This window comes from Schistocerca americana, chromosome 3 (genome assembly GCF_021461395.2).
Source record: "Schistocerca americana isolate TAMUIC-IGC-003095 chromosome 3, iqSchAmer2.1, whole genome shotgun sequence".
Classification (NCBI taxonomy): Eukaryota; Metazoa; Arthropoda; class Insecta; order Orthoptera; family Acrididae; genus Schistocerca; species Schistocerca americana.
Genome location: NC_060121.1, coordinates 410,000,929 through 410,025,550, shown reverse-complemented (window position 1 = coordinate 410,025,550; position 24,622 = coordinate 410,000,929). Strand labels below are relative to the sequence as shown.

Here is a 24,622-nt window from a genome sequence, read left to right as displayed (position 1 = left end):
ACTCTGGGATGATAATGGCATTGAAACAGGATGACACATGTAAAGCTGAAATACTAAACGCCTTTTTCCAAAGCTGTTTCACTGAGTCAGACCGCACACTGCAGTTCCTTCTCTAAATTCTCGCACGAACGACATCGAGATAAGTGTCCAAGGAATAGAAAAGCAACTGAAATCACTCAATAGAGGAAAGTCCACTGGACCTGACGGGATACCAATTCGATTCTACACAGATTACGCGAAAGAACTTGCCCCCCTTCTAACAGCCGTGTACCACAAGTCTCTAGAGGAACGGATGGTTCCAAATGATTGGAAAGAGCACAGTTTCAGTTTTCAAAAAGGCTCGTCGAGCAGATACGCAAAACTACACAAAACTGGCGCTAACAGCGTAGGCACAGATCTGTTCGCAGTTTTAGTGATAAGCTGAGAAAACCGTTCCGAAACACATATGCTACAAAACGCCACTGTTTCCTGCGCTTGTACCCCGACATTAATATGGGATATGATCACCATGCACACGTACGCAGGCCGCACAACGGGTTGGCATACTCTGGATCAGGTGGTCGAGCACTGCTGGGGCATAGCCTCCCATTCTTGCACCAGTGCCTGTCTGAGCTCCTAAAGTGTCGTAAGGGTTTGAAGATGTGCAGCGATACGTCGACCGAGAGCATCACAGACGTGCTCGATGGGATTTAGATCTGGAGAACAGGTAGGCCACTCCATTCGCCTGATATCGTCTGTTTCAAGGTACTCCTACACGATGGCAGCTCGGTGGGACCGTGCCTTACCATTCATCCTGGAGGAAGGTGGGACCCACTGCACCGCTGAAAAGGCTGACATACTGGTGCAAAAAGACGTCCTGATACACCTGACCTGTTACAGTTCCTCTGTCAAAGACATGCAGGTGTGTACGTGCACCAATCATAATCACACCTCACACCATAAAAACCACGACCTCCATACAGGTCCCTTTCGAGGACAATGGGTTGTTATCTGGTTCCTGGTTCACGCCAGATGAAGACTCAGCGAGAATCATTGTTCAGACTATACCTGTACTAGTCCGTGAACATAACCTGGGACCACTGGTTCAATGACCATACACTGTGTTCTGGACATCAGGCCTTATGAGCTCTCCTGTGACCAGGGGTCAGTGGAATGCACCTTGCAGGTCTCCGGACGGTTGGTTGGTTGTTTGAGGTTAAAGGGACCAAACAGCAAGGTCACCAGTCCCTTGTTTCAAATAGACTCCATTCTGCTAACGGGACATCTCAGTATAGTCAGAAAAATAAAACGGATAAAGGGGAAACGTAAAAGGGCAGTCACGTTGTCATCAGTAAAAACAAATGAGGGAAGTTTGCAAGAGAACGAACCCAACACTATGCTGAAGCAGCATAGGCAAGACCACCTGTGACTTAAAAGGTACAACTGCTATAATGCAGAAAGTACGTATGAGAATAGAAAAACTAACCAAGCCTTAAAAAGAAGGGGTAAAAACAGAGTAAAAGGGAAAGAAAAGAGGATTCCGGTCAGGGAGGTGAATCGGGAATCTCTGAACACTGCCTACAGTGGGAGACACCCAAACACTCACCGCCCTGCCCCAACACCAGAGGGAGATTAAAAACTTTAAAACTGAGAATAAAAACCACTCTCCCGGAGGAAACCTAGAACCAGAGAGACCATCCGGGAATCGTCAGCCAACATCAAAGGTAAAGTGTGGGGGAGTCTGTACTTAGCACGCAGAGCCAAAAGAAGGGGGCATTCAACCAAAATGTGGGCCACTGACTGGAAGGCTCCACAACCACATAGCGGGGGTGGCTCATCACGCAAAGGGAAACCATGGGTCAGCCTGGTATGGCCAATGCGGAGACGACACAGTGTGGTCGAGTCCTTGCGGGAGAGGCTAAAGGAAGAACGCCATGGGCCTGGATTCACCTTAATGGCACGAAGTTTATTAGACAGTGGAGTAGCCTCCCAAGAATTGGCCCATGACTGTGCAAAGTGAGATTTGATGTGAAGCCGTAAATCCGCTGCAGGAGGGGTTACAGAAAACGGGGGGTAAGTAACTGCTCCCCCAGCCAAACGATCAGCGAGCTCATTACCCGGGATACCCACATGGCCCGGGACCCATAGGAAGTCAATGGAACAAGCAGCACGGTGAAGATCAGCGAGATGGTCATGGATGGCAGAGACCAAGGGATGGCGCGAAAAACACCGGTCAATAGCAAGAAGGCCACTCATCGAGTCCGTACATAACAAAACGCGGTTGTGTTGGGATTGTTTAATAAAGGTAAGGGCCCGGGAAATTGCCATCAATTCCGCAGTAAACACCCCACATGAGGGTGGCAGTAGATTATTTTCCGTTCCAACAAAGGACGTGAAGGCATACCCAACATGATCAGCAGATTTAGAGCCATCAGTGTAAAAAACAACAGCATCCCGAAACTCCCATAAAATTTGGCGGAAAAAGGAACGGAACACCACCGGGGGGATGGAATCTTTCGGACCGCGGCGGAGATCCATCCGAATTCGAGGCCGAGGAACTAACCAAGGAGGGGTGGAGGGGAGGGAGCGAGGAAGACAGGACAAAGAAGGAAGCCGAAAATCACGGTTAAGAGACGCAAGGCGCAGCCCAACCGGTAAACCCGCCCGAGGGCGGGAGTCAGGCGGGCGACGTCCATGGTCTGGGAATAGGATAGAATAGGAAGGATGAGCGGGAGAAGAACGGATAGTAAGGGCATAAGACACCAGAAGCTGGGACCGCCGAACAGAAAGGGGGGGGGGGGGATCCCAGTTTCAACCAGGAGACTATCAACAGGGCTAGTAGGGAAGGCACCGGTGGCCAAACGGATACCGTCTCCGGACGAATAAAGCATGTCTGTTCAGTCGTCTGTAGACTGTGTATCCGGAGTCAACTGTTCAAGTGGCTGCGGTAAGGTCCCAAGCAAGGCTACCTACAGTACTCCGTGGCCGTCTGCGGGCACTGACAGATATCGGTCTTCTTGTGGTGTTTTACACTGTGGACGTCCCGTACTGTAGCGCCTGCACACGTTTCCTGTCTGCTGGAATCGTTGCCATAATCTTGAGATCACACTTTGTGCCACACGGAGGGCCCGTGCTACGACCTGCTGTGTTTGACCAGCCTCCAGTCGCGCTGGTATTGTGCCCCTCACAACGTCATCAGTATGTGTTCATTGAGCCATTTTCAACACAGTCACCATTAGCACGTCTGAAACCGTCTGCACACTTACTCGCTGCACGTACTCTGACATGCACCAACATACCTGTGCGTATGTGGACTGCTGACAGCGGCACCGTGCGACGAGCGCAGGCCAGATGGACCGCACGGTCGTACCCCGAGGTGATTTAAAGCCGCAAACCGCCCACCAGAGCGTTGTTTCACCGTGTATCAGCATTATCCTTAATTTATGAGCATGAGTAGTATTTCTAATTGTGGCGAAATTTTACAACTCAGCTGGGATGACAAAGGCATTATGATCCTAATCTATATTTCTGGCTTCGTTTGTCAATTGTTTTGTTGTGCTTTAGGGCGCAAAAAAACTTTCGTTTGTCAATATTTTCTATAGCTGTCTGCCGATGCATCACTCACGAACCAAAATGTCGAAGAGCAGAATCAGATTATTACGGTTACCATGCCCCAGCCGCACCTCGTGCTAAGCCCGCTACGACTGCCATAGTTTACAGAATATATGTATTACGTTGGGGCATGAGTTCATAGCGCTTTTGTTTTGCAAGTTGGTATTTCGGTTACTGTGTGGTTGTATAGCGACTCATTTTTCATTTGTGTTTACATATGGTCATTCGGAGATAGTGAGTGGAGCATGGACGCTAGAAAATGGTGTGCGAAGTGGAGAAGTCCAAACGTTTCCGACGTTTTTCTATTTTTCACGAGGGTTGACAGCGGAGGCAGCCAGAGTCATTGCGCCGTGTATGGAGATAATGCCACTGGACAGAGCATGGAGAGAAAATTGTTTTGTCGGATTAAGGAGGGTCGTTTTGACATTAGTGACTACGTTCAGGAAGACCTTCGCGGTATTAGTTTTTAAACGCATTACTTCACAATGCTCCATGTCTGTGTACTCGAGAACTGGCAATTTTTTTGAACTGATTACACCAGCGTACGACATTTGCATTCAGTGGGGAACATTAAAAATCGAGCGTATGTGTACCACCGCATCCTCTATGCCAAAATTAAACTCTGCTCACTAGACATCAGTTGACTAACACCGACCATTCTTTATGCTAACTGAAGGAAAAGGCAGGGTTGAGCTTGTAATGGTTATTTACGTGACCATTATGGCACTCCAACCCCAGTTCTCGATACCAGTAATATCGTACTACTTTTCTGCGAAGTAAGACATTTTTGTGACAATATTCACATTTGGTTTTATTAATGTGTAGGTACTCCGATGTATCGATATATTAGTGATATGGTTCTTGTGTGTATTCATTTCTGTAGGACCGTCATAATCTTCGACTGACTTTTAACCGTTTTGGCGCGAATGCGCACAGAGCAGTCTTTATTTCACTTTGCAGACGTTAAGTTGTTATTCCGCTTTGTAAGAGAACAGTCAAGTCTTGTGTTTGGTTAAAGATTGATAAAAAACTTTTCTTGATGTGATAATTAAGAAGTATGTTAATTTACAAGAAGTTTAATAAAAATGTGGATCGTGAACACCAAGTCAAAAATTGTTTCTACCATACCACTGTTCTGATCTGGGATTGTTTGATCATTAAGAATTTCCTGAAAAACGCATTTGTTAGGTCTTCAAATATTGCTAGACTACCTGGACCTTCTAGCAGTCAAAGTGGAATCACCCTAGAATCAACAAGATGAGCCATAACAACTTCGACGAAATCTACTTGGTAATCCATTCAAGATAAGTGCCACAAATAATGACTTTTACAGTGACTTCATTATTTCCATTCTGACGATACCATACACAGTCAATAACTTTGCTGTTGCCCGATAAAGCGAACATATGCTGCGTGAGCATACATTATTAATCTTATTTCTAACCTACTTTGCAAGTGTTGGTATTGTTAGAAGCTGAAAGCAGTAACTCCCCATACAACGCCCTGTGCGCATCCACAAAAAGTAATTGTGCGTCTGGTGGAACAGCGGCGGTGATGTGTAATACGACTTGCTTCCCGAGGTGTAACCATCACTGCTGATGTTTGTTAACTACTGAGGCGACTTGCAGACGCAGTCTGAGCACAACAACCAGGAAGACTGCGTGAAGTTACGCTTCTCCACAAAGCCTGCCCACATTCTCAGACTGACAAGAAACGCCATACAACAGTTGGGTTGGGAAGTCATTCCGCACACTATTCACCTGATCTTGGCACCTTCAGATTTTCACTTTTTATGATCTGTCTAACCACCTTCAATGAACTTCCTTGCAGGGTGAAAGCGCGCTCGGAACATGGCTTGAGTTTTTCGCCTGAAAGCGACGAGATTTCTACAGTCTCTGAATGTGGATGTTACCCCAGCTTTGGCAGAATGTTGTAAATAATGGATGATATATTGTTGATGACTGAAGTGTTGTGTCTATCTTGTTTAACTTATGAAAAAAAAACGTTACGAACTTTTGTACCAACCTAATACATACGCGCACATCAGATGCAAGATCACGACGCATTTAGCTGGTTTGTGAGAAGTCCTTTTGCTTTGAGGAAAGGGCCTCGTCAATGGTAAATTGACGCGGCGAGAATTTTACGTAGGATGTGACATCCCTAGTTGGACAAACGGGACGGGGAGAAGTAAATAAAACCCTGAAGTCGAAAACAGAAAGCAATGAAATCTAGCGCGCAAAGCAGGCAGATAGGAAACAATTACGAGCAGACAAGGAAACGAGTCTGTAGACACCGTCTTAATGATCTGACTAATTGTAGGCGTAACCAGCGTTACTGCATCCTGAATTCTCTCCATCATCTATACCAAATTGCGGTGTCAGTATTTTCCTCTTACAGTTTTGTCACGCATGACCAAAATAGGCTCAGTTTGGATACAGACAGATGGCCTTCCTGAACTTCACCTGAAAGGACATATTGTCCTGTGTGCCAGCAGCAAGTTACTCTAATGTGTGTGTTTTACATTCTCCCCAAAGTATTTTCTGAATTACTAGTTTTCAGTCAGGAGTAAAGGTTCGTTTTAAGTTAATCCTGATTAAAAAGGAACTCAGAGTGCGAGGTCGTCGGTTCAATTTTTAGTGAAGCTCATTCGAAAGTTAATTATTAACAGGTAATATATTAGGTGTTAGTTGCTCACCATGTGCATCAGGAGAGCGACAAAATGAGTGACCGGGAGGTGCTGAGATCAACCTATGTGATGTATTACATTGCAAAAAATGGAAATTATCGACATTCATAGAAATGTTCAAAAGAAACCATAAACTTGCACCACTAACACCGAATGAGAAATGGCGTGCCACAGTGATAGCAGTTCGCACCATCAAGACCGAAGGCGAACGGCTTGGGCGTTGCAAACTGAGCAAGACGTTCAGCTAGGTATCCACTCCAGGAATGCATATAATGATATTGGTGTAACGGGGTTATTAGAAATGGCTGAATGCAATGGTGCGCAACCGAATACGAAATAGTCGGTCGTGCAGCTTTTTGTGAAACTAGCTAAGGCGTAGCTACAGATAGTGCCATAGTATGATTTATAGGCACGGAAAAACATATCCAGAGGCAGAGTTTGTCCAGTGCTTCCAGATGGTATGAATTGCAATATCACACTTCAGGGGGATAATTTGCTCTAAGATGGCATGACTATTTGTGAACCAAGAATCAAGCAAAAGCAAGTTACTTTCGCTAGCTATTGACCAACAGCAGTGCTAATACCATAGCTGCAGTTCTCTTACGTCCATTTTACCATTGTTGCTCGCTGTGACGCAAATATTCCTTAACGCCCCTGCAAGATAACGCACTCGTGTGTGTGTGTGTGTGTGTGTGTGTGTGTGTGTGTGTGTGTGTGTGTGTGTGTGTGTGTGTGTGTGTGTGTGTGTGTGTGTGTGTGTGTGTGGTGGGGGGGGGGGGGCAGAGCAACTTCTCACAGCACAAATAACTTTCTAGCCAATTTACCATGCAGATTAACAGTCAGCACAATTATGTAGAATTGCGTTAAAGCATTTACGTTAGTTGATCTTGATACAACTCTCCTAGTACCTCATTTCCATGGTTCCTTTCATGTCTGTCAACTCTTCAAATCCCTATTGGACGGAGCGGAAAACAAATTCCTTACTGAACGATGGGATAAGTTTATATCTAGAAATTTTCGGGCCGATTCCACTATTTGCTATGCGTCATCAAGTTGACGCTTTGAAATTTCGTACCTTACTACTTCCAGTTCTGGAGCACTCTTTGAAGTTCTGCATCCATCCACTGCTTCCTTTGAAATCACTGATCTGTGTTGTGCGCAGTTTGATGTGCATAACATAGGTTACTGTCATGCACTGTAAATTGTATCGAGCTTCCTTGAAAGGCGCTAAACACCAGTTTTTTTTAACAAGTGTCCTCCCTTTAATATCCGTAGTTTTTTTAAGCCCTACAGCCATATTGCTGCGGGCTTATTCGAATGTGTCCATAAGTTTCTTTACCATGCTGTGTATGATTTTCCTTTTATGTGATTATGGGTAGTAGCGTCTGCTTTGACAAAAAAAGTCTTACTACCTTTCGCTGAAGGCGGGATTTGTGGCTCCCTTTTCGGCAAGGATGGACTACACGGCTCAGTGTCACACTCAAGCACGGATCGTGATTATACTCACGTACATTGTCGGCATATTCTAGCGTACACGACACCACACATTCCACTGGCATGTTGCAGAAATGCTAATATTTCATCTGGCAATTCTTTCTCATCTGCGAACTTCATTGGGTTGCTTTCTGAGGAAATAACTTCGGCAACTGTTTTAGATATAAATGCAATGTTTGTGCTGTTTATCGTTGCCATTACTCTATCAATACCACTAGCACTGTGACACCGTTCTGAGTTACTCATCAACTGAGCAGTTTAATAACATTCCGTAGCCTCCCGCTGTGCTCACCATTTCACACCTCCAGTGCCATTAGCAGCCAATATTGTAATTTCATGGTGGACAATGAGGGGCGTCGAATGCCGAAAACATCATTGGTCTTTTGCGACCTCGCACTCTAGGTGTTCCTTTTAAGACTGCACATTCCACGAAATGTTAATTCAACAATGAAACTACTCCGACAATTTTTCTTACGAGGATGATGCCGCAGAAGACTTTGTAGGTGAGTTGTGTACCAGAGCGAAGGATTCTTGATTGTGCAAATTATATTCTTATCTGGTTCGAACACCAGTTTCGCAAAACTGTTGCGATGTAGGAACACATACTACAGACTCAAAGGTTTTTCTTTCAGTCATTCAGCTTTCCACTGTGTGAACACTGGAGTGTTAGAACCAAGATGCAGTCTATTTTTTTAACCTGACCTACGGCATCTAAATTAACAGTTATGGATATTGGACACAGCAGCGCGCTCAGAATCTATGTCGGGGGCGGGTTGTGTCCTATTTTCATGACATCTCGCCATATTCTATAAAAATATACTTACGGACGTTCCTCATTTCTCAAATTACTTGCTAGATTTAAGCCAAATTACGTACACATCACTGTCTGGAAAGAAGGACGAGCGGGGGAGTTAAAATACATACATTAGCTCAAACCTCTGAAGCAATTTCTACCAAATGTTGTATGTACATTATTTTTGTACAAAAAAACTTTAGGCACTACACCACTAGCTAGGCTCATTGGTGAGAGATGACGTTTCACCCTCAGGTGTGGCGTCGGGAGTGGGGGTTGGAAGGAGGATGCCTGAAGCAATTTCTACAAAGCCTGGTGGAAAAATGACTTTCCTGTGATGCTAGGCGATCTCAGCGCTCCTATGGCCGAGGGTTGGTGTGGAAAGGAGTGAGAAGAGTAAGTAACTCAGGAATTCATGGATTAATCTCAAGTAAATTGACTATATGCATGTGACTGTTTAAAACTTACGTACGCGGGCGAGGCTGCTGACGAAACGCTGGTACAATGTATCTAGAACACCACGCCTTTACATCAAGGGACCTGTGATAGTGATATCTAGTAATCTGGTGACAAGCGGAAAGCTATCTACTAATTTCACAATTTAGAGAGTAAATAACGTATTTAACAATTATACCATCGAATGGTGAATTTCGGGAATTGTTTAAAACGCCATTAGTGTGACACTGATTTACTGCAAAGTTACGATAATCAGCAAGAAATAGCTTTTAATATCCAAAAAGCGTTTGGGGAAGAAAGTGGTACCACCACTTTCATGTGTTAAGGTGACATGAGCATGGTTTTTCGGACCAAAAATATTTGCTAATGGTGGAGCACAAAGTTTTTCCGTAACGAAAATATAGTTTACCAATCCAGATATGGGCAAAACTGGGACTGCAAATCGCAGCAGTTCACCGAAGAAGATGCTATTAGTTTCTTTTCCCGTCTCATTGACGGGGAGAGCACAGCAGAAGCAGATGTCACCATTTGAGTCCGTCATTGCAGTCTTCTGTTCGATAAAGTTCTGATCAATTCTGACCTATGAATCCTCACGAGAGCGTGCGAGATTTTGGGTAATTTCCCATGCGCAGGCATATGGCGGGCTTCTGCGTAGCATAGTATTAGCCGCATACAGCCTTTTCGCTTTTCCCCGTTAGACGAGTGTGATGCCATCATTTGACCACGTAATAAACAGCTTCAACCGAATCTTAATTTCAGTTTAATTTTTCCAAACTGATACGACAAATGGTTTGTTCACTACCATTTGATTACATCTTTACTAGTTGTCCACTGTCTCAAAAGGTCACATGTATGAGAAAGATTTCAGTTTTGGGCGACTTTTCCGGAATAGAGCCACCAGGAAGGTGCGTACAGAAGCTGGGTGAAACAAAAGCCACCCCTTTTAGTTCTGGTGACGTTGCGCACTATTATGTATGCAGTTAAACGATTGGATTTTGCAACTTTTAAAACCTTTTGTGAGTTATTTCTGTCCATATCCAACACTTAAGGTAGAGAAATGACCGGAGTCAGACGCAATGATGCCGAACCACTGAGTGGGTGAGAATAAAGCAATGGTCTGAAACGAACCTTTGTAGAACACGCCTGAAGTTTAGGGAGACAAATTCTAAGAGGAACTATAGTGTGGTAGCCAAAATGAAACTGACCCAAAAAGTGGGTTGGGTTGTTTTGGGGAAGGAGACCAGACAGCGAGGTCATCGGTCTCATCGGATTAGGGAAGGAAGTCGGCCGTGCCCTTTCAAAGGAACCATCCCGGCATTTGCCTGGAGCGATTTAGGGAAATCACGGAAAACCTAAAACAGGATGGCCGGACGCGAGATTGAACAGTCGTCCTCCCGAATGCGAGTCCAGTGTTTAACCACTGCGCCACCTCGCTCGGTGACCCAAAAAGTCTTATATTACATTACATTATAACTTAATACAAACAGCAAAAAGGTTAGACTACTATTCGAAATAATCAGAACACTGAACACTTTGCTCAAATGATAGCAATCAGAAGTGTGACAATTCTAGTCTAGCTCTGTAAGCTCAATATATTCTGAAACAGGACGTCAGTCTTCGCCCTCCCAAATTTGCTTATTTCAGCGGTCAGTGATTTGTGAAGTGTAAGGACTTCAGGAGCAACGGTTTTTAATTTCTTCATATGGGTATCGGTTCAGTTATGTGTGGGAATATGAATTCCTGAAATGAGGGCATTGGATGTAGCAATCAATATGGAGAACCGTTGCATTATGTTGCGATTACTTTCCAGTGCGCAGATGCGCAGTTTCTTTTTATAAAAAGTGGTTGGTAAAACGGGTCATGCCTTGTAACTAAAGGAAAGTGAAGGTAGTCTTCAAACTAGTCACAGGCTATGAGCAACAATATCACTACATTTTATTTAATAATGGATCATCATATTCGTATGACGTGTTTCTAAGACTTTAATCTTGGAATAGTAATAGTTACGAAAACAATGCTTGTAAATTCAGTGTTATACGGTTACAAGATGGAGCTCATCAGCATTCCCTGACTTTCGGATAGCCACTGACCTTTCCAAACTTCTCGCTCAGTAAAAAGAATGTTACAGAATACTTTAATATATTTGTTAATATCTGTGCATCCTACTATGCACAACACTAACTTCAGCCGACAAATGTCATGCTTAAGCGACATCGTGGATGTTTCGAGGAAGTAACTATGATACTCGGACACCATTTATCACCGTAAAAGTTGTACCTCTCAGACTTCGCTTGTAATACGAAGTGTTAGTTTCCCTAGAAAGTTGTGACGACGGAAGCTTATCAACTTCTGGAGAAGTAATGTTCACAAATAAACTATCAGATCTCTTTTTGTATAATGACTATATAGTTAGTCTCAAAATAATGCTTTTTCTACAGTTAGGTTTGTGGTCGTGTGAATCATTCGCAACATTGCTACAAAAACCTGCCTAACTGTTTTGCATGCCTCAGCTGTCTGCACCTTTAAATAGGAAACAACAATATCCGAAGAATCAATTTCCTAGACTTATTCATTAAAATAAAGCCTGTGAGATACTGTTAGCTCCAGATGTGAATGTCACCACTATGGCAAACTCAGAATTCATCTTCTGTGAGTCACTACTATGCCACACGTACAATCTTAGAATTAAGGACGTTCTGTTTCATACTGACGATGTATTAGCATTTCCTTTCGTGCACCATTTACAAATGGAATAGAAGGAAGGACTACCACAGCATGCACCCTCCGCCATACAATACAGTGGATAATTGAGTTAAATGACTAAGAAAAATCAGTTCTTATGCATATAGCATACGGTTGTTACCTCAAGCACTTTTTGATGTTGCTCACACCTACCAACATTTGCAAGCAGTATTCGGTATTTTGGCCGTAGGACCAAAAGTTTCCGTCGGCAGAAAATTGTCAGCCTCTGAGTAAAATGGGATCCACTTTCACCGAGCAGGAATTCAGTATTAGAGGGACTTCCTTTCTTCTCGTACTGTAGCAGTGTTCTTTAGTTGCGATATAAACCGTTTTAGACTGTTCGGACGTTTTTCTAAAAAACTAGCATCGTTTGCCTCAATTGTTTGTTACCCAGACAAGCTCCACTCCGTCCTATTAGAGTCTTCAAGTAGGTTTGTACAATGAACAAATGAGGATGTTGTCGGTGAACACATTAAGCCCAGTAAGGCCTGTGTCCAACGGCTTGATTTCGTCAGAAGACCTAATATACTTGTTAGTGACCGTCGAAATTTTTTCAAAATTTGAAGAAAAGTGTTGGGACCCACTGAAAAACGTTCACAGGACCAGGTGAAACAGGACTTAACGGGGAAAACAATTCAGTTTCAAAACACGGCTCAAAAAATGCAGAGATAAGCTCATCACTTTGCTGCCTTACTTTATTTGCAAGTACACTTCCTCCTACGTTGTATTTATAGCTGCCGAATGACACTTGCGTAATGAAACCACGTACAATGAGAAGCAAAGAGATTGCCCAGTCCTAATAACTTAAGAGTCTAAGAACAGATATCCGCACGCCCGAGTTCAAAAGAGCCAGTGTTCACAACTCTAGCTGTCTGTGGAGCTTCAGTTTGGTGTTGACATCGTCAAAGAGAACAATAGTGGACAGTACAGGGTGTTACAAAAAGGAACGGCCATACTTTCAGGAAACATTCCTCACACACAAAGAAAGAAAATATGATATGTGGACATGTGTCCGGAAACGCTTACTTTCCATGTTAGAGCTCATTTTATTACTTCTCTTCAAGATCACATTAATCATGGAATGGAAACACACAGCAACAGAACGTACCAGCGTGACTTCAAACAGTGTTACAGGAAACGTTCAAAATGTCCTCCGTTAGCGAGGATACATGCATCCACCCTCTGTCGCATGGAATCCCTGATGCGCTGATGCAGCCCTGGAGAATGGCGTATTGTATCACAGCCGTCCACAAAACGAGCACGAAGAGAGTCTACACTTGGTACCGGGGTTGCGTAGACGAGAGCTTTCAAATGCCCCCATAAATGAAAGTCAAGAGGGTTGAGGTCAGGAGAGCGCGGAGGCCATGGAATTGGTCCGCCTCTACCAATCCATCGGTCACCGAATCTGTTGAAAAGCGTACGAACACTTCGACTGAAATGTGCAGGAGCTCCATCGTGCATGAACCACATGTGTCGTAAAGGCACTTGTTCTAGCAGCACAGGTAGAGTATCCCGTATGAAATCATGGCGGTGAATCGAGGAAGTACAGTACATACTGACGAAACTAAAATGAGCTCTAACATGAAAATCAAGCGTTTCCGGACACATATCCACATAACATCTTTTCTTTGTGTGTGAGGAATGTTTCCTGAAAGTTTGGCCGTACCTTTTTGCAACACCCTGTATATGTCGAGATTCATTTTAGTTTACCTCATCGGATCATTTTTTGAAAATTATTCGAAAACGTAGAAACGGTTGAAATAAGAACACAAGGGTAGAATTACAACGATTAGCAATTCAATTCTGTTTCAGTGGTCGAGGCTGGCGGTTTACAAACATGAAGGACGTGCGTTCGAATCCAACTGGAGTCAATTGTCTTAGAGCCGTGTAGATATTGTGGACCTTAATTCGCTATGAATTGTGGAGCTGTAAGCTTTCCTAGGCTCTACATTCTTTCAAAACATCCCATTTTATGATAGTCTAACCTCTAAACAAACCTGATCGAACAGTAACAAGATAACAGCACCGAAAACTACTGTCCCGCGCACTTTAATCCCATCTGTCTACTGTTTTAGGGACCGTGCATCTTGCTCGTGAAGCTGTAACTTTTGCTAAGTATACCACTGTCGGAGAAGTGAGTAGTTTTCATTTATGGGAAAATCCATTTAAATGTTAGAGCAGCGGGGCGGTTATACGCTGAAAGAGGTCATGTTCGTGCCAGACCCTCAAGACCCATTTCTGCAACCATAACTAAAAATTTCAAGAATTTGAAGTGTGAAGAATAAAATACACCACCGAAAAATCAGGAACTCATGAGAAATGCAGTTAAAATTTTAGCAACTCAACGCAGTCCATGTGCCACTACGAGGTGGCATGGATGGGCGAATTGGATGAGCCGAAGCAGTGTCCTAGTAGTACGTTCCAAAAAATTTTATCTTTTCCACTTTTCGCTCCACCAACAGTTTCATGGTAATTACTCAAATTATTATCCGAATAACGGATACGGAAACTAAGATGATGGCGCTCTTCTGTGCAACGTTTTGTTTACAGGCTGAGCTTTTTTCAAGCCATGAACAAATCAATGTTCACAATATACGCTTTTGGCCAGTCGAAAATGTACAGGTAGAAGTGGATAAGCAATCTGTCAACATGTGCTGCGGGCTTCCAAAAATCGTATCATTGTTCCCTGTTTTATTGATGGAATAAGTAGCACAATTACGTACAGTTCATAACACACATTGCGGCAGTAATTTGAAGATGCCCGACGATACTGGAGAGTCAAATACGAAGCTTATTTGAGATCCGTATTTGATTACATTTCACACAGTAGGCTATACGTTTGCAGGACCTTCTGACGGAGGAACAGTTGTTCACGGCACCCTAACGTTGTCGAAGTAAGAGTACTCTCAGGACGTACTGTACAAAACCTTACCAAGTATATAGTTCAATTTTTCTAGGAAAGCTGTGTCAATTAGCAATAAACGCTAAAATTATTAGTGTACGTCTGGAAGTCCCTCGCATTGTCCGCTGTAACTTAACGAAAACAGCACCTCCATATACTTACTAGTTTCGGGTATACTGAGAAGCCTGTCCTAGCTGCCTCGTCTCTTATAGCAATAAAATCCTCTACCCCTTATCGTTAAAAATAACCCTCAGAAAACACTACTTTAATATTATTAAAACTTTCTCATAAGCTAAAATCTCTTAACCGGGTGGAAAGTTACATTTTTCCCCTTCCCCATGAGCTGCTAGTGTTGTACGCCCTCTAGATAATATGCATTTATATACAGATCTGCCCGTTTTGTAATAGTACTTTTCTGAATTTACGTTTCAGGTTTTAGTCATTTGACACGAAAATCGCATTGCGTAATGTGTTACGCTCCATACCAGCCTGTCGCCCTTACTTCGCTAATTCAAATCGTCATTTTTCAAACTAACCTAAACCATGAGGTAGGCTACAGTTAAGCGTTAAGTCTAGTTTCGATGTGGGACACTAACCAATTGGTAAAACCCACAAATTATGAAGTACTAGGACGGATGTGAGAAATACAGTCGACGCGTTTCTACCGACGCTATTTACAGCGTCGTCAGGACTAGAATGACAAAACTGAAGGCTGAGTGAAAGAAGCGTTAGTGGTGAGAAACAGCTGAGATCGTTAAAACTGAACAAAACTCCAGTGCCCGAGGGAACCCTCAGATTCTGTACTAAATTTCCGGCTGAGTTAGCCCCTCGTAACTACAATTTGTCTGATTCTTTGACCAAGAACCGTACGCAGTAGTTTGAAGAAAGCCACTTAGAAAAGTGGTAGAAGTTATCCACAAAACTACTATCCAGTATACTTGACATTCGCTGTAAAATCATATTCCGAGTTCATACGTTATACCCTTACTGTTGTTCTTGTGTACATTTACGATCTTGCAGTGAATATTAATTAACTCTCTTTGCTGAGGACGCAGTTACCTCCAACGAAATACTGTCTGAAAGAAGCTGCATAAATATTTAATCAGAGCTTGATAACGTTTCAAAGTGATGCCAAGGCTGGCAATTTGTTTTAAATGTTCAGAGATGTAAAACTGTACTCACGAAACGGAAGAAACTTAATAGTTAATGAACATAGTCCCAAAGAGTCAAATGGAATCGGTCAGATCATACAAACAAGTGTAACACTGTAGAGTTGTGTAGTGGAATGATCAAGTAGTTCAGATCGTGGGTAAAGCAGATGTTAGACTGGTTTATTGGTAGAATACTGGGGAATTCAACAAGTCTACGAAGAAGACTTATTACAAATTACTCCAGCAACCCATCCTAGAATATTGTTCGAGTGTGTGGGAGCCGTAACAAATAGGACTAATATAGATTGAGACGGGCAATGGGACCAAACGGTGAGGTCATCAGTCCCGCTAAGGACTAAGGGAGGATACTGAACGAAAACAGAAGGGCAGCACAAATGATCACATGTTTGATACCTAGGAGAGGGTCACAGAACCTGTAGAAACTGAACTAGCAGATTCTTTAAAAATGGACGTAAATTACCCCGATGAAGCCTGCTTGCGAAGTTTCAAGGACCGACTTTATGTGACGACTATGGGAATATACTAGAGCCCCTACGTATCACCCCTAGTGATTAATTACAGCACGAACAGAGGCAGTTAAACAACTCTTTCCCCTGATCCTTACGTGAACGGAAAGGTGAAAAACCCTAATAATTGGTACAACGGAACCTACCCTCTGCCACGCACTTCAATGATTTGTGTAGATTATTGCGCAGCCTCTGCATGGTGCAGGTATTAACACGGCCAAGTTCCGGCCGACCTTAATCGTCGAGGACAGCACAAAATTGCAGCACTGTTTGTGAACAGCGGGAAAGGCTTACTGCCACAAACAGTGTGGCAACCAAGAGCAGGAGCAGAGCCTACCCCTCGCTTTCACTGCTTCTTACGTTTTGCACCACACGGGACGTTAGCTCACAGCGTATCCTTCACTTGGTGCGAAATGCGGCGACGCTAAGAACTATACGCGCGTATGTTCAGATAGTGCTTAGAAACCCGGGTAACTTTCCGGTGGATCAATGAACAAGACAGACGTTAGGAAACAGCCAAGTTCAAATATTTCAGCAATCCGCATTGCTTCTTCCAAAACGAACGGCAGTCCCTTCAGGGTCGCGGCAGAACGTATCTAACTGTGCTCCTACTTCATTAGTGTGCTCAGTGAGTACAGGACACTGCACTAGTCTTCTTGAACGTTCAGACTAGGGAATTAGTTTTCAATCTGACAAGAGAACGTAATTTAAGGTTTTAGAAAATGAATTTTTTTATTAATCACTCCAACTAAATTTCATACAGAATCCAAGGTCGTGAAACTAGGTGTAAACTAGTAACTAATTTAAGGAGGGTCTGAAATTTTAAGGCTATTGCAAAATCTATTGGCAACATAGTGTCATAGCACAGAGTAAACACCTTAAAACCCGTTAATGACGAAAATCGCAGTTACAATAATCTTTTGCATTGTATATGCCTTGTTCCATTAGAAATATGACTAGATCGACATAAATGGCATTTTATTAACAAATATCACTAAAACAAGAACTTACAATTTTAATTTCACATATCTGCAGACAACTAGAAATGAGAACGTTAGTATCGTATGTCTTAAATGTCTGACGTTATGTACACTTATGAAGGTACAGTACATACTAGCCACAACGTGCGTAATGTGAATATTTCCGAATGAGGTCTGTTCTCGCGTTGCCTGAAGTCATTTCACTGTCATGAAGAAAAAAAGGAACTGACTCTTTTCTCCATCATTGCGATATATTTATGCGAACGACATGAACTTAGTGTCCCTTAAAAGAATACACTACCCCTACTTTATCTACAGCAAAATTGTTTTCTAGTCTTACCATAGTTAGACTACAGTCTATAAAACGTGATTGTTTAACTGGAGAGAAATCCGTTGCATGAGTGCTAGGATGGGAACCCCTGAAACGTTTCGACATATTGATTACGTATAGCAGCGGGCATCTAAAGAGAAGTAACGAAAAAACTGCTAGCTAAAATCATTCTCTGAAAAAAAAAAAAAGGAGACAACTTTCTGTTAATAGCTTTCAAAATTTGCAATAATTGACGGATGCAGCGGATGATAACTACTTTTATAACTACAGCAAAGCTGTTGGCACAGACGAGAATTCGGTTTTACTGAATTTTATTTCAGTGCGACATTTTCTATTTAATGAGGTGCATTCATCAATACCCAGTTTTTTTGAACAAACAGCTTTTATTTTAAGAATTATCATGAATAACTTACTGAAAACTTACGTCATATCGTTGGGATGTTTTATTATAGGCGCCCGCCTCTACGTGCTTTCACGTCTGGCAACAACACAAATGCGACATTACATCAGCAACCCTATCGGTTCATATAACAGAACGAACTTTTCATATGGCTACAGCCCTAAGGTTCAGGCAACAGCTAGCACAAAATATCTGTTTCAGAGAGGAAACAAATGTTTTAGAACGATGCGATAACCACAAATACTTATTTTTGCCGTATACACGTGTGTGTAGTGTGACATGTACTGTGAAACTAGACCAGGGAGGTACACGCGTCAGTTACAGTCTTCGTTCGACCACGTATCAGTTTCGGTCTAAAAGTATACAGTCAATTCTTTGCTCTAAATTCTGCACGTTGATTTACAATGAAAATTTTTTTAAGTTCATTTGTTTCTCTGCGTACTAGGCTCCTGTTAATGAAAACTGACGTGCAATATTGGTAAAATGTATAGTGGCTTCTTTCATTTGGAATTAGCTAGTGTAAGCATAAATTGCCCCAAAATATCAGTGGTAAAGGCAGGAATGCCTGACAAATGTGTGAGGGTGCAGGCATTTTCGAATGTAAGCAGAAAAGTCTAAAATGAGATCACTGACGATATTATACTTCTTTAAAATCTAAAGAATATGGTGATAGTATTCACTGTAATAGAGATTACAAAACACTGGAAGTAATTGTTTGCTAGTCAAGTTTGACACAAAGCATATATAAGTACGATAAACCTCAAAGCGTACTTTCTGCTGTATTTTTGGAACAGCCAGATGAGCACAAAGGAAAAAATGAAAGTTTCCTACGTATTTACAGTATGCTTCTATACGTATGTAAGGAAACTACTGACGATTTGTTATTTACGCGAAGGAAAAAGTGCCATGCACTACGTCACTTGCAATGAGCGATACCGAGATGATACATGAGGTACGAATTAACCCCTGCAGTGGTGGTCATTGTTTTATATAAGCTACCGTACCTCACCTGAGAATGGACTGCATCCAGCAAGTAATAGAAGACTTAGTTTGCAACTGCTACGCTGAGATGAAAAAAAAAAAAAAAAAAAAAAAAAAAAAAAAAGCTGGCACAGGAGAGCCATATCAAATCAGCAGGAAGGCTAATGACCTCCCCTAAGACAGGTAGTGGACGCTCGCTGCATTTTTCGTAGTTTATGCGCGATGTATTTGGACCAAAATAATTGACGGAACTTCTGATATCTATCGTAGCATCTCAGATTAGACCTCAGTGTTTTTTTGTTCACAAAGATAAATGTAAAATATGAAGCGAACGTTGGATAAGACATTGCCAAAATCAGAAACGGATGAAACAATCAAAACAAGGTTCACGTGGCATAATTAAGTGCATTAAATATGGGGCAAACATTAGGAGCGACGAACAGGGACCTCTAATTATACACTGCATATCACCATTAGCAGAAACTTTGTGTGCGTTCATAGTTGATGACAGCGCCAACTCACGACCAATTAAGTTTGCTGGTACGGCTATTTAGTGCAGCAAGTAAACAAATAATTCAGACGGCTTTTTCTTATAATCTACATTCCAGGCGCATCTACAGTGTGTGTGTGTGTGTGTGTGGGGGGGGGGGGGGCTCAGAGCGAATAATACCGTGTTCTTTTACATATTAACTGTTCGAATCCCTCTATCACTTCTAGAAACATTATACTAGAAAAAATTCCGCTGAAGATGCTTTTCGTGTAAAGAGGTGCAACGAAGCTTTAGCGTTTATTATACACTGTTGGAAGGAAAAGGGGATCGAATTTATAAAACGAATATTCGCTAGCAAATAATCATCTTCCGGCTTAACATATACCACACACTATGCTAGAGATCAGTGTTTCAGCACAACCAAGATTTCGCTTTCGGAAGTATAGCAATTAACCCGGAAAACCGTCACACTGAACATTACTGCGATGACGCGGACGTGGCCCGATTGGAATTTTTTTCTCGTTCGGCAAGACACTTGTCGCTCGACATGAAATTTAAATTGAGAATGCGCATTTCGTTGAGTGCAAACGAATTAGGCTCGGCGGTTGCGGCTGACCCCCGCTATGCACGTCGAAGGAGAGCGGGTGTGCGAGGCGGCGGACGTACTTGGCGCTGGCTGGCTGTATGACGGCTGGCACCGTGGAGAGGGGCAGGTCGCGGTCCGCGCTGCCCGGCATGTCTGCTGCTGGAGGCTGGACGCTGCCGACTGACGCGAGAGTCGGCCGACGCGCGCTTATAACGCCACGGCCCCCACCGTCACGCAGTCTGCGCGCGTCACCCGCGCCGTCATCGCAAACGACCTGCCCGCCTCTTTCCCTAGGCGGAAACCGATTCGTACGCACTGACATCTCCCCTGGGATCTACCCGCCACGTTTGGGGCAAGTGCTGTCGGGGAAAGTCACCAAAGAAGCCATCTTACAACCGCTGCTGGATAAAGCCCTCTTCTGGACTTACCACGCACTACCGTCTTCAACTAAATCACCCTACACACGTACCAACCGACAGACCGACATTTTAGACGTGTGTGGGGGTTCTGACCGACCGACCGACCGACCGACGAACTATGTTGGGACGTCGGGCCGATAGGACCAGACGACAGCCGACTCCCGTCCCCACCGTCCCACCCCTTTCACCCTATAAATTGTGCCATGCGCAACGCCGTCGTGCCAATCTCCCGCCAAAAGTCCGTCTTTTATCGCTGCGAGCTGGATTAAATGCTGTACTACAGAGTGCGAGGCGAACCAAACCTCGACAGAGTTTCTGAAGAAATTCGAAGACTGGAGATGTTTGTGGGACACGTCGTGCGAAAAGTATAGCAATAAAGAAGCAAGAAATGAAGCACTTTATTTGCCACATAAAGAGAGTAAAAGTTTTATATGAAATAGAGAATTGAGAAACAAGGGAACAGATGAGAGGGATAGCGTGACTTCCAGCCGCACGGGGCATTGTGGTAACGCAATGGTGAAACTTGAAAATTCGTACCGGACTGATACTCGAATCAGGACTTACCGCTAACTCACGACCGGCTGCCTCAATCATTTCGGTCATTCGGATACGGTGTCTGACCGACTAAAATTTCCAACGTATCGCACGTTGCAATGCTACGTCCCTCGTCCATTAACCCATTACTCGCGAATTATTGATTTCCGTAGCAGTTCGGACGGTAATAGCGCATCCGCACTGAAACAAACGTCAAGCACCTGTTGCGCTCTTAAAGATGTGTGTGTGTGTGTGTGTGTGTGTGTGTGTGTGTGTGTGTGTGTGTGGTGTCTGTTTTGTCGGACTTGTCCGACAGAACAGTCACCACTCAAACAAATATATATACAATGACTAGAAGTTTATTGACATTCTGTATTTTTGTTTCATTTCCGACACTTATCGGAAATTAAATCTAAATACCGAAATGCAGACAGATTAGATCTTCGATTTCATTTCCGATATGTATCGGAAGCTCTATAAAAGTTAAAAACCGAAATGTAGACAGCCAATGGACGTTTAATGTTAAAATTTACTTGCTTCGTACTTATAATTTTTAAAAAGTCTTTTTACAGTTCTCACAGTTGTTAATCGCTTCACTTCTTTTATATCTCTTGTTGTATTTATTAGATGATGTCAGCTACCACCATTTGCAGTCTTTCTTCTTCTCCTCTGAAATGAGTTGCTTAAAATTACAGGGGCATCTTTTATGCTTCACACATTAATAAATCAATAAATTTTAGAAGAACGTTTTTTGTTTTATTTATTTTGCTTTCCAATGATGTATTTCTTCAGTCAACCGTTAATCACGTTGCAGATTTCAGGAATCACAACACTGAATTCAAGGTCTTCTTAACTTTTGCCACTGGCTACAAACCGTAATGTAACTAACAGCCGCTCCTCGCAGCTCACAGCCTCTCTCATGACTATATTCTTTTTCGTTAAGAATGGTTTGATGATGTTCAGCAGCTCCGAAATGTATGATTCCACCATTCTTCGACAATTATGAAAATCATCGGCTTCCATTTCCTTAAGTTACAGAATGTGGGTCAATTTTATTTCTAGAATTAGCTACTTCTATGCCCACAGATTTCTCTCGTCTTGCTTTGGCATTGTTACCTCCAAAACAGCCAAGGTAAACCACGTTTTTGTTTCTGTGTGAAACTAAGTGGGACCTCGTAGAACATACAGACAATGAACTTAAGATAAACAAATCACAACTCGGCGGTGCTGTTATCGCTTAATGCAGTCGCGACGTGTGTAGGTTGCCACGAAATTGGTCGATCGGTCGATAAATTGGTACCCCCCCCCCCCCCCCCCCCCCCCGGAGACATCATGCTAATACCCCGTAGCACCAGCAGCAACCTTGATAATGGTCACAATTCGGCGACGAAGAGAGTCCAAAAGATTTTCGGTCAATCCCAGAACCGTATCGAGGTGATCTTTGACTCTGGCGGAAACGTTAAAGCTACGCCCACGTTCTCTCTCTCTCCTTCCCGTAAAACTAATTTTCTGCAGTTTTTGCTACGAAGATTTAGCAAATTTTATAATACTGTAAGTAGGTTTCATAGTAATGAAGCATTACTAAAAAATATTACTTAGTTGAACTACATTCGTGAAAAATATCGCACACAACAAATTACAAATTGTATAGATTTCCTAAAAGAACTGAAATTAAACCAAAGTGTATGTCTTTTTAACTTAAAAGGTTTAAATCCATCGCTCTGACATAGAAGAAAATCGAAAATGAATACAAACAAATTCTAAGGCATCAATACTATGTGCAGGAAAAATCTACTTGAATGAATTCTAATCCAACACGTTAATCTGCTAAAATAGCAATTAATAAATTCTAACGAATAATACAAAAAATTATTCCCACATGATCCTGTGTTTTTATTAACTGCTATACATTAGTGTGATGTTTGATAAGGACATGTTCTATTTGCTCCTCACAAATTATTAATTGTGCATAAATTGTGAATTAGAAATAAAAGAAAAGAGGCTATAATGAAGAGTTGAGAAAATATTCCTTTCCAACGTCTGTGGTTTGTTTCGTTATACTTTTATTTCGCATATCCTTGCTTTGAGTGAAGTAAACTCATTTATCATACCACTGAATTGAAGTTTACCAACTGTGTAGTATTCTATGGAGATGAATTTAACAGATTGCTATCTCCCAAACTCGACCTGACACACAAAATGTTGCAGTAATTTACATGGCCATAAATATCATCAAGGCTATTTCGACGTTTGGGTCAACACATCTTAGCCGTTACTTTGAAAAAAAAAAATCAAAATATTCCAGATGAGTACTCCTGTCAGTGCTATTCCTCAGCTCATTCACCTGGTACTTGAAATCGGCTAACTTGGGACTCCGTGTAAACATTTCTGCAATATTTCGCACCAAAAAAGAGGTGTGGATTTTTTCAATGTAGGATACATTTAAGGCTTTCCCTGATCAAAAATAAAAGTCAGATGAAATGGCGTGATATGTGTGAAATATGTTTTCCAATTCATTTAGTATTCTATCAGATACTTTGAAGCACCCTAGTTCAAACACTACAATGTCAGAAGAGCGTGCGTTTACAGTCGCACTCCGGGGAAAAGCTTCTTCTTGCAGAAGATAGGAACACGAGAGGTGAGAGAACTCACGAGCGTCTCGGAGTGGCCGCGTGATTTGAGGCGTCGTGACACGGATTGCGCGGCCCCTCCCACCGGAGGTTCGAGTCCTCCCTCGGGCATGGATGTGTGTGTTGTTCTTAGCATAAGTTAGTTTAAGTAGTGTGTAAGTCTACCGACGACCTCAGCAGTTTGGTCCCTTAGGAATTCATACACACACACAGAACTCAGTACCTCTGCCGATTAATTTTTAAAGCCTTTCCTTCATTTTCCGGTCAGTTCTTGCGCCCCGTCTACGTCTGTTCCCATGGCGGGGACGTACTCTCGCCACCCCTTCGCTACGACCTTTGTTATGCCATATCAACCTGAATCTACTGATGAGTAGATCTCGCGTAGTTGTTGTGGTCTTCAGTCAGAAGACTGGTTTGACGCATCTCCACGCAACTCTACCCTGTGCAAGCCTCTTCATCTCTACATAACTGCTGCAGCCAACATCCATTTGAACCTGCCTACTGTACTAAAGTGTTAGTCTCCCTCCACAGGTTTTATCCCCTACACTATCTCCCATTACCAAATTAACAATTCCTTGATGTCCCAGAATGCGTCCTAACAATCGCTCTCTTCTTGCAGTCAACATGTGGCATACATTTTCTTCCCCAACAAGTTAGTTACGCGATCTACACATCTAATCTTCATCAGTCTTCTGTAGCACCAAATTTCAATAGCTCCTTTTCTTTTCTTGGCTGAACTGTTTATCGTCCACGTTTCACTTCCGTACCAGGCTACACTACAGACAAATACTTTCAGAAATGACTTCCGAACATTTAAATTCACACTGAGGTCACAAAAGACTTGGGATACCTCCTGATATCGTGTCGGTCTTCCTTTTTCCCGGAGTAGTGCAGCAACTCGACGTGGCATGGACTCAACAGATGGTTGG

The 24,622-nt window shown here is 42.8% G+C and overlaps 1 protein-coding gene across 1 annotated transcript in view; it reads right to left on the bottom strand.

Moving 5' to 3' along the window:
• LOC124606123 (cysteine sulfinic acid decarboxylase) overlaps positions 1-20,261 on the bottom strand; it is a 38,228-nt gene extending 17,967 nt beyond the window's left edge. Inside the window, exon 1 of the mRNA XM_047138086.1 lies at positions 20,191-20,261. Coding sequence (XP_046994042.1) covers positions 20,191-20,261 — 71 coding nt within the window. The remainder of the gene's footprint in view (positions 1-20,190) is intronic.
• Between the last annotated feature and the right edge of the window lie 4,361 nt (positions 20,262-24,622).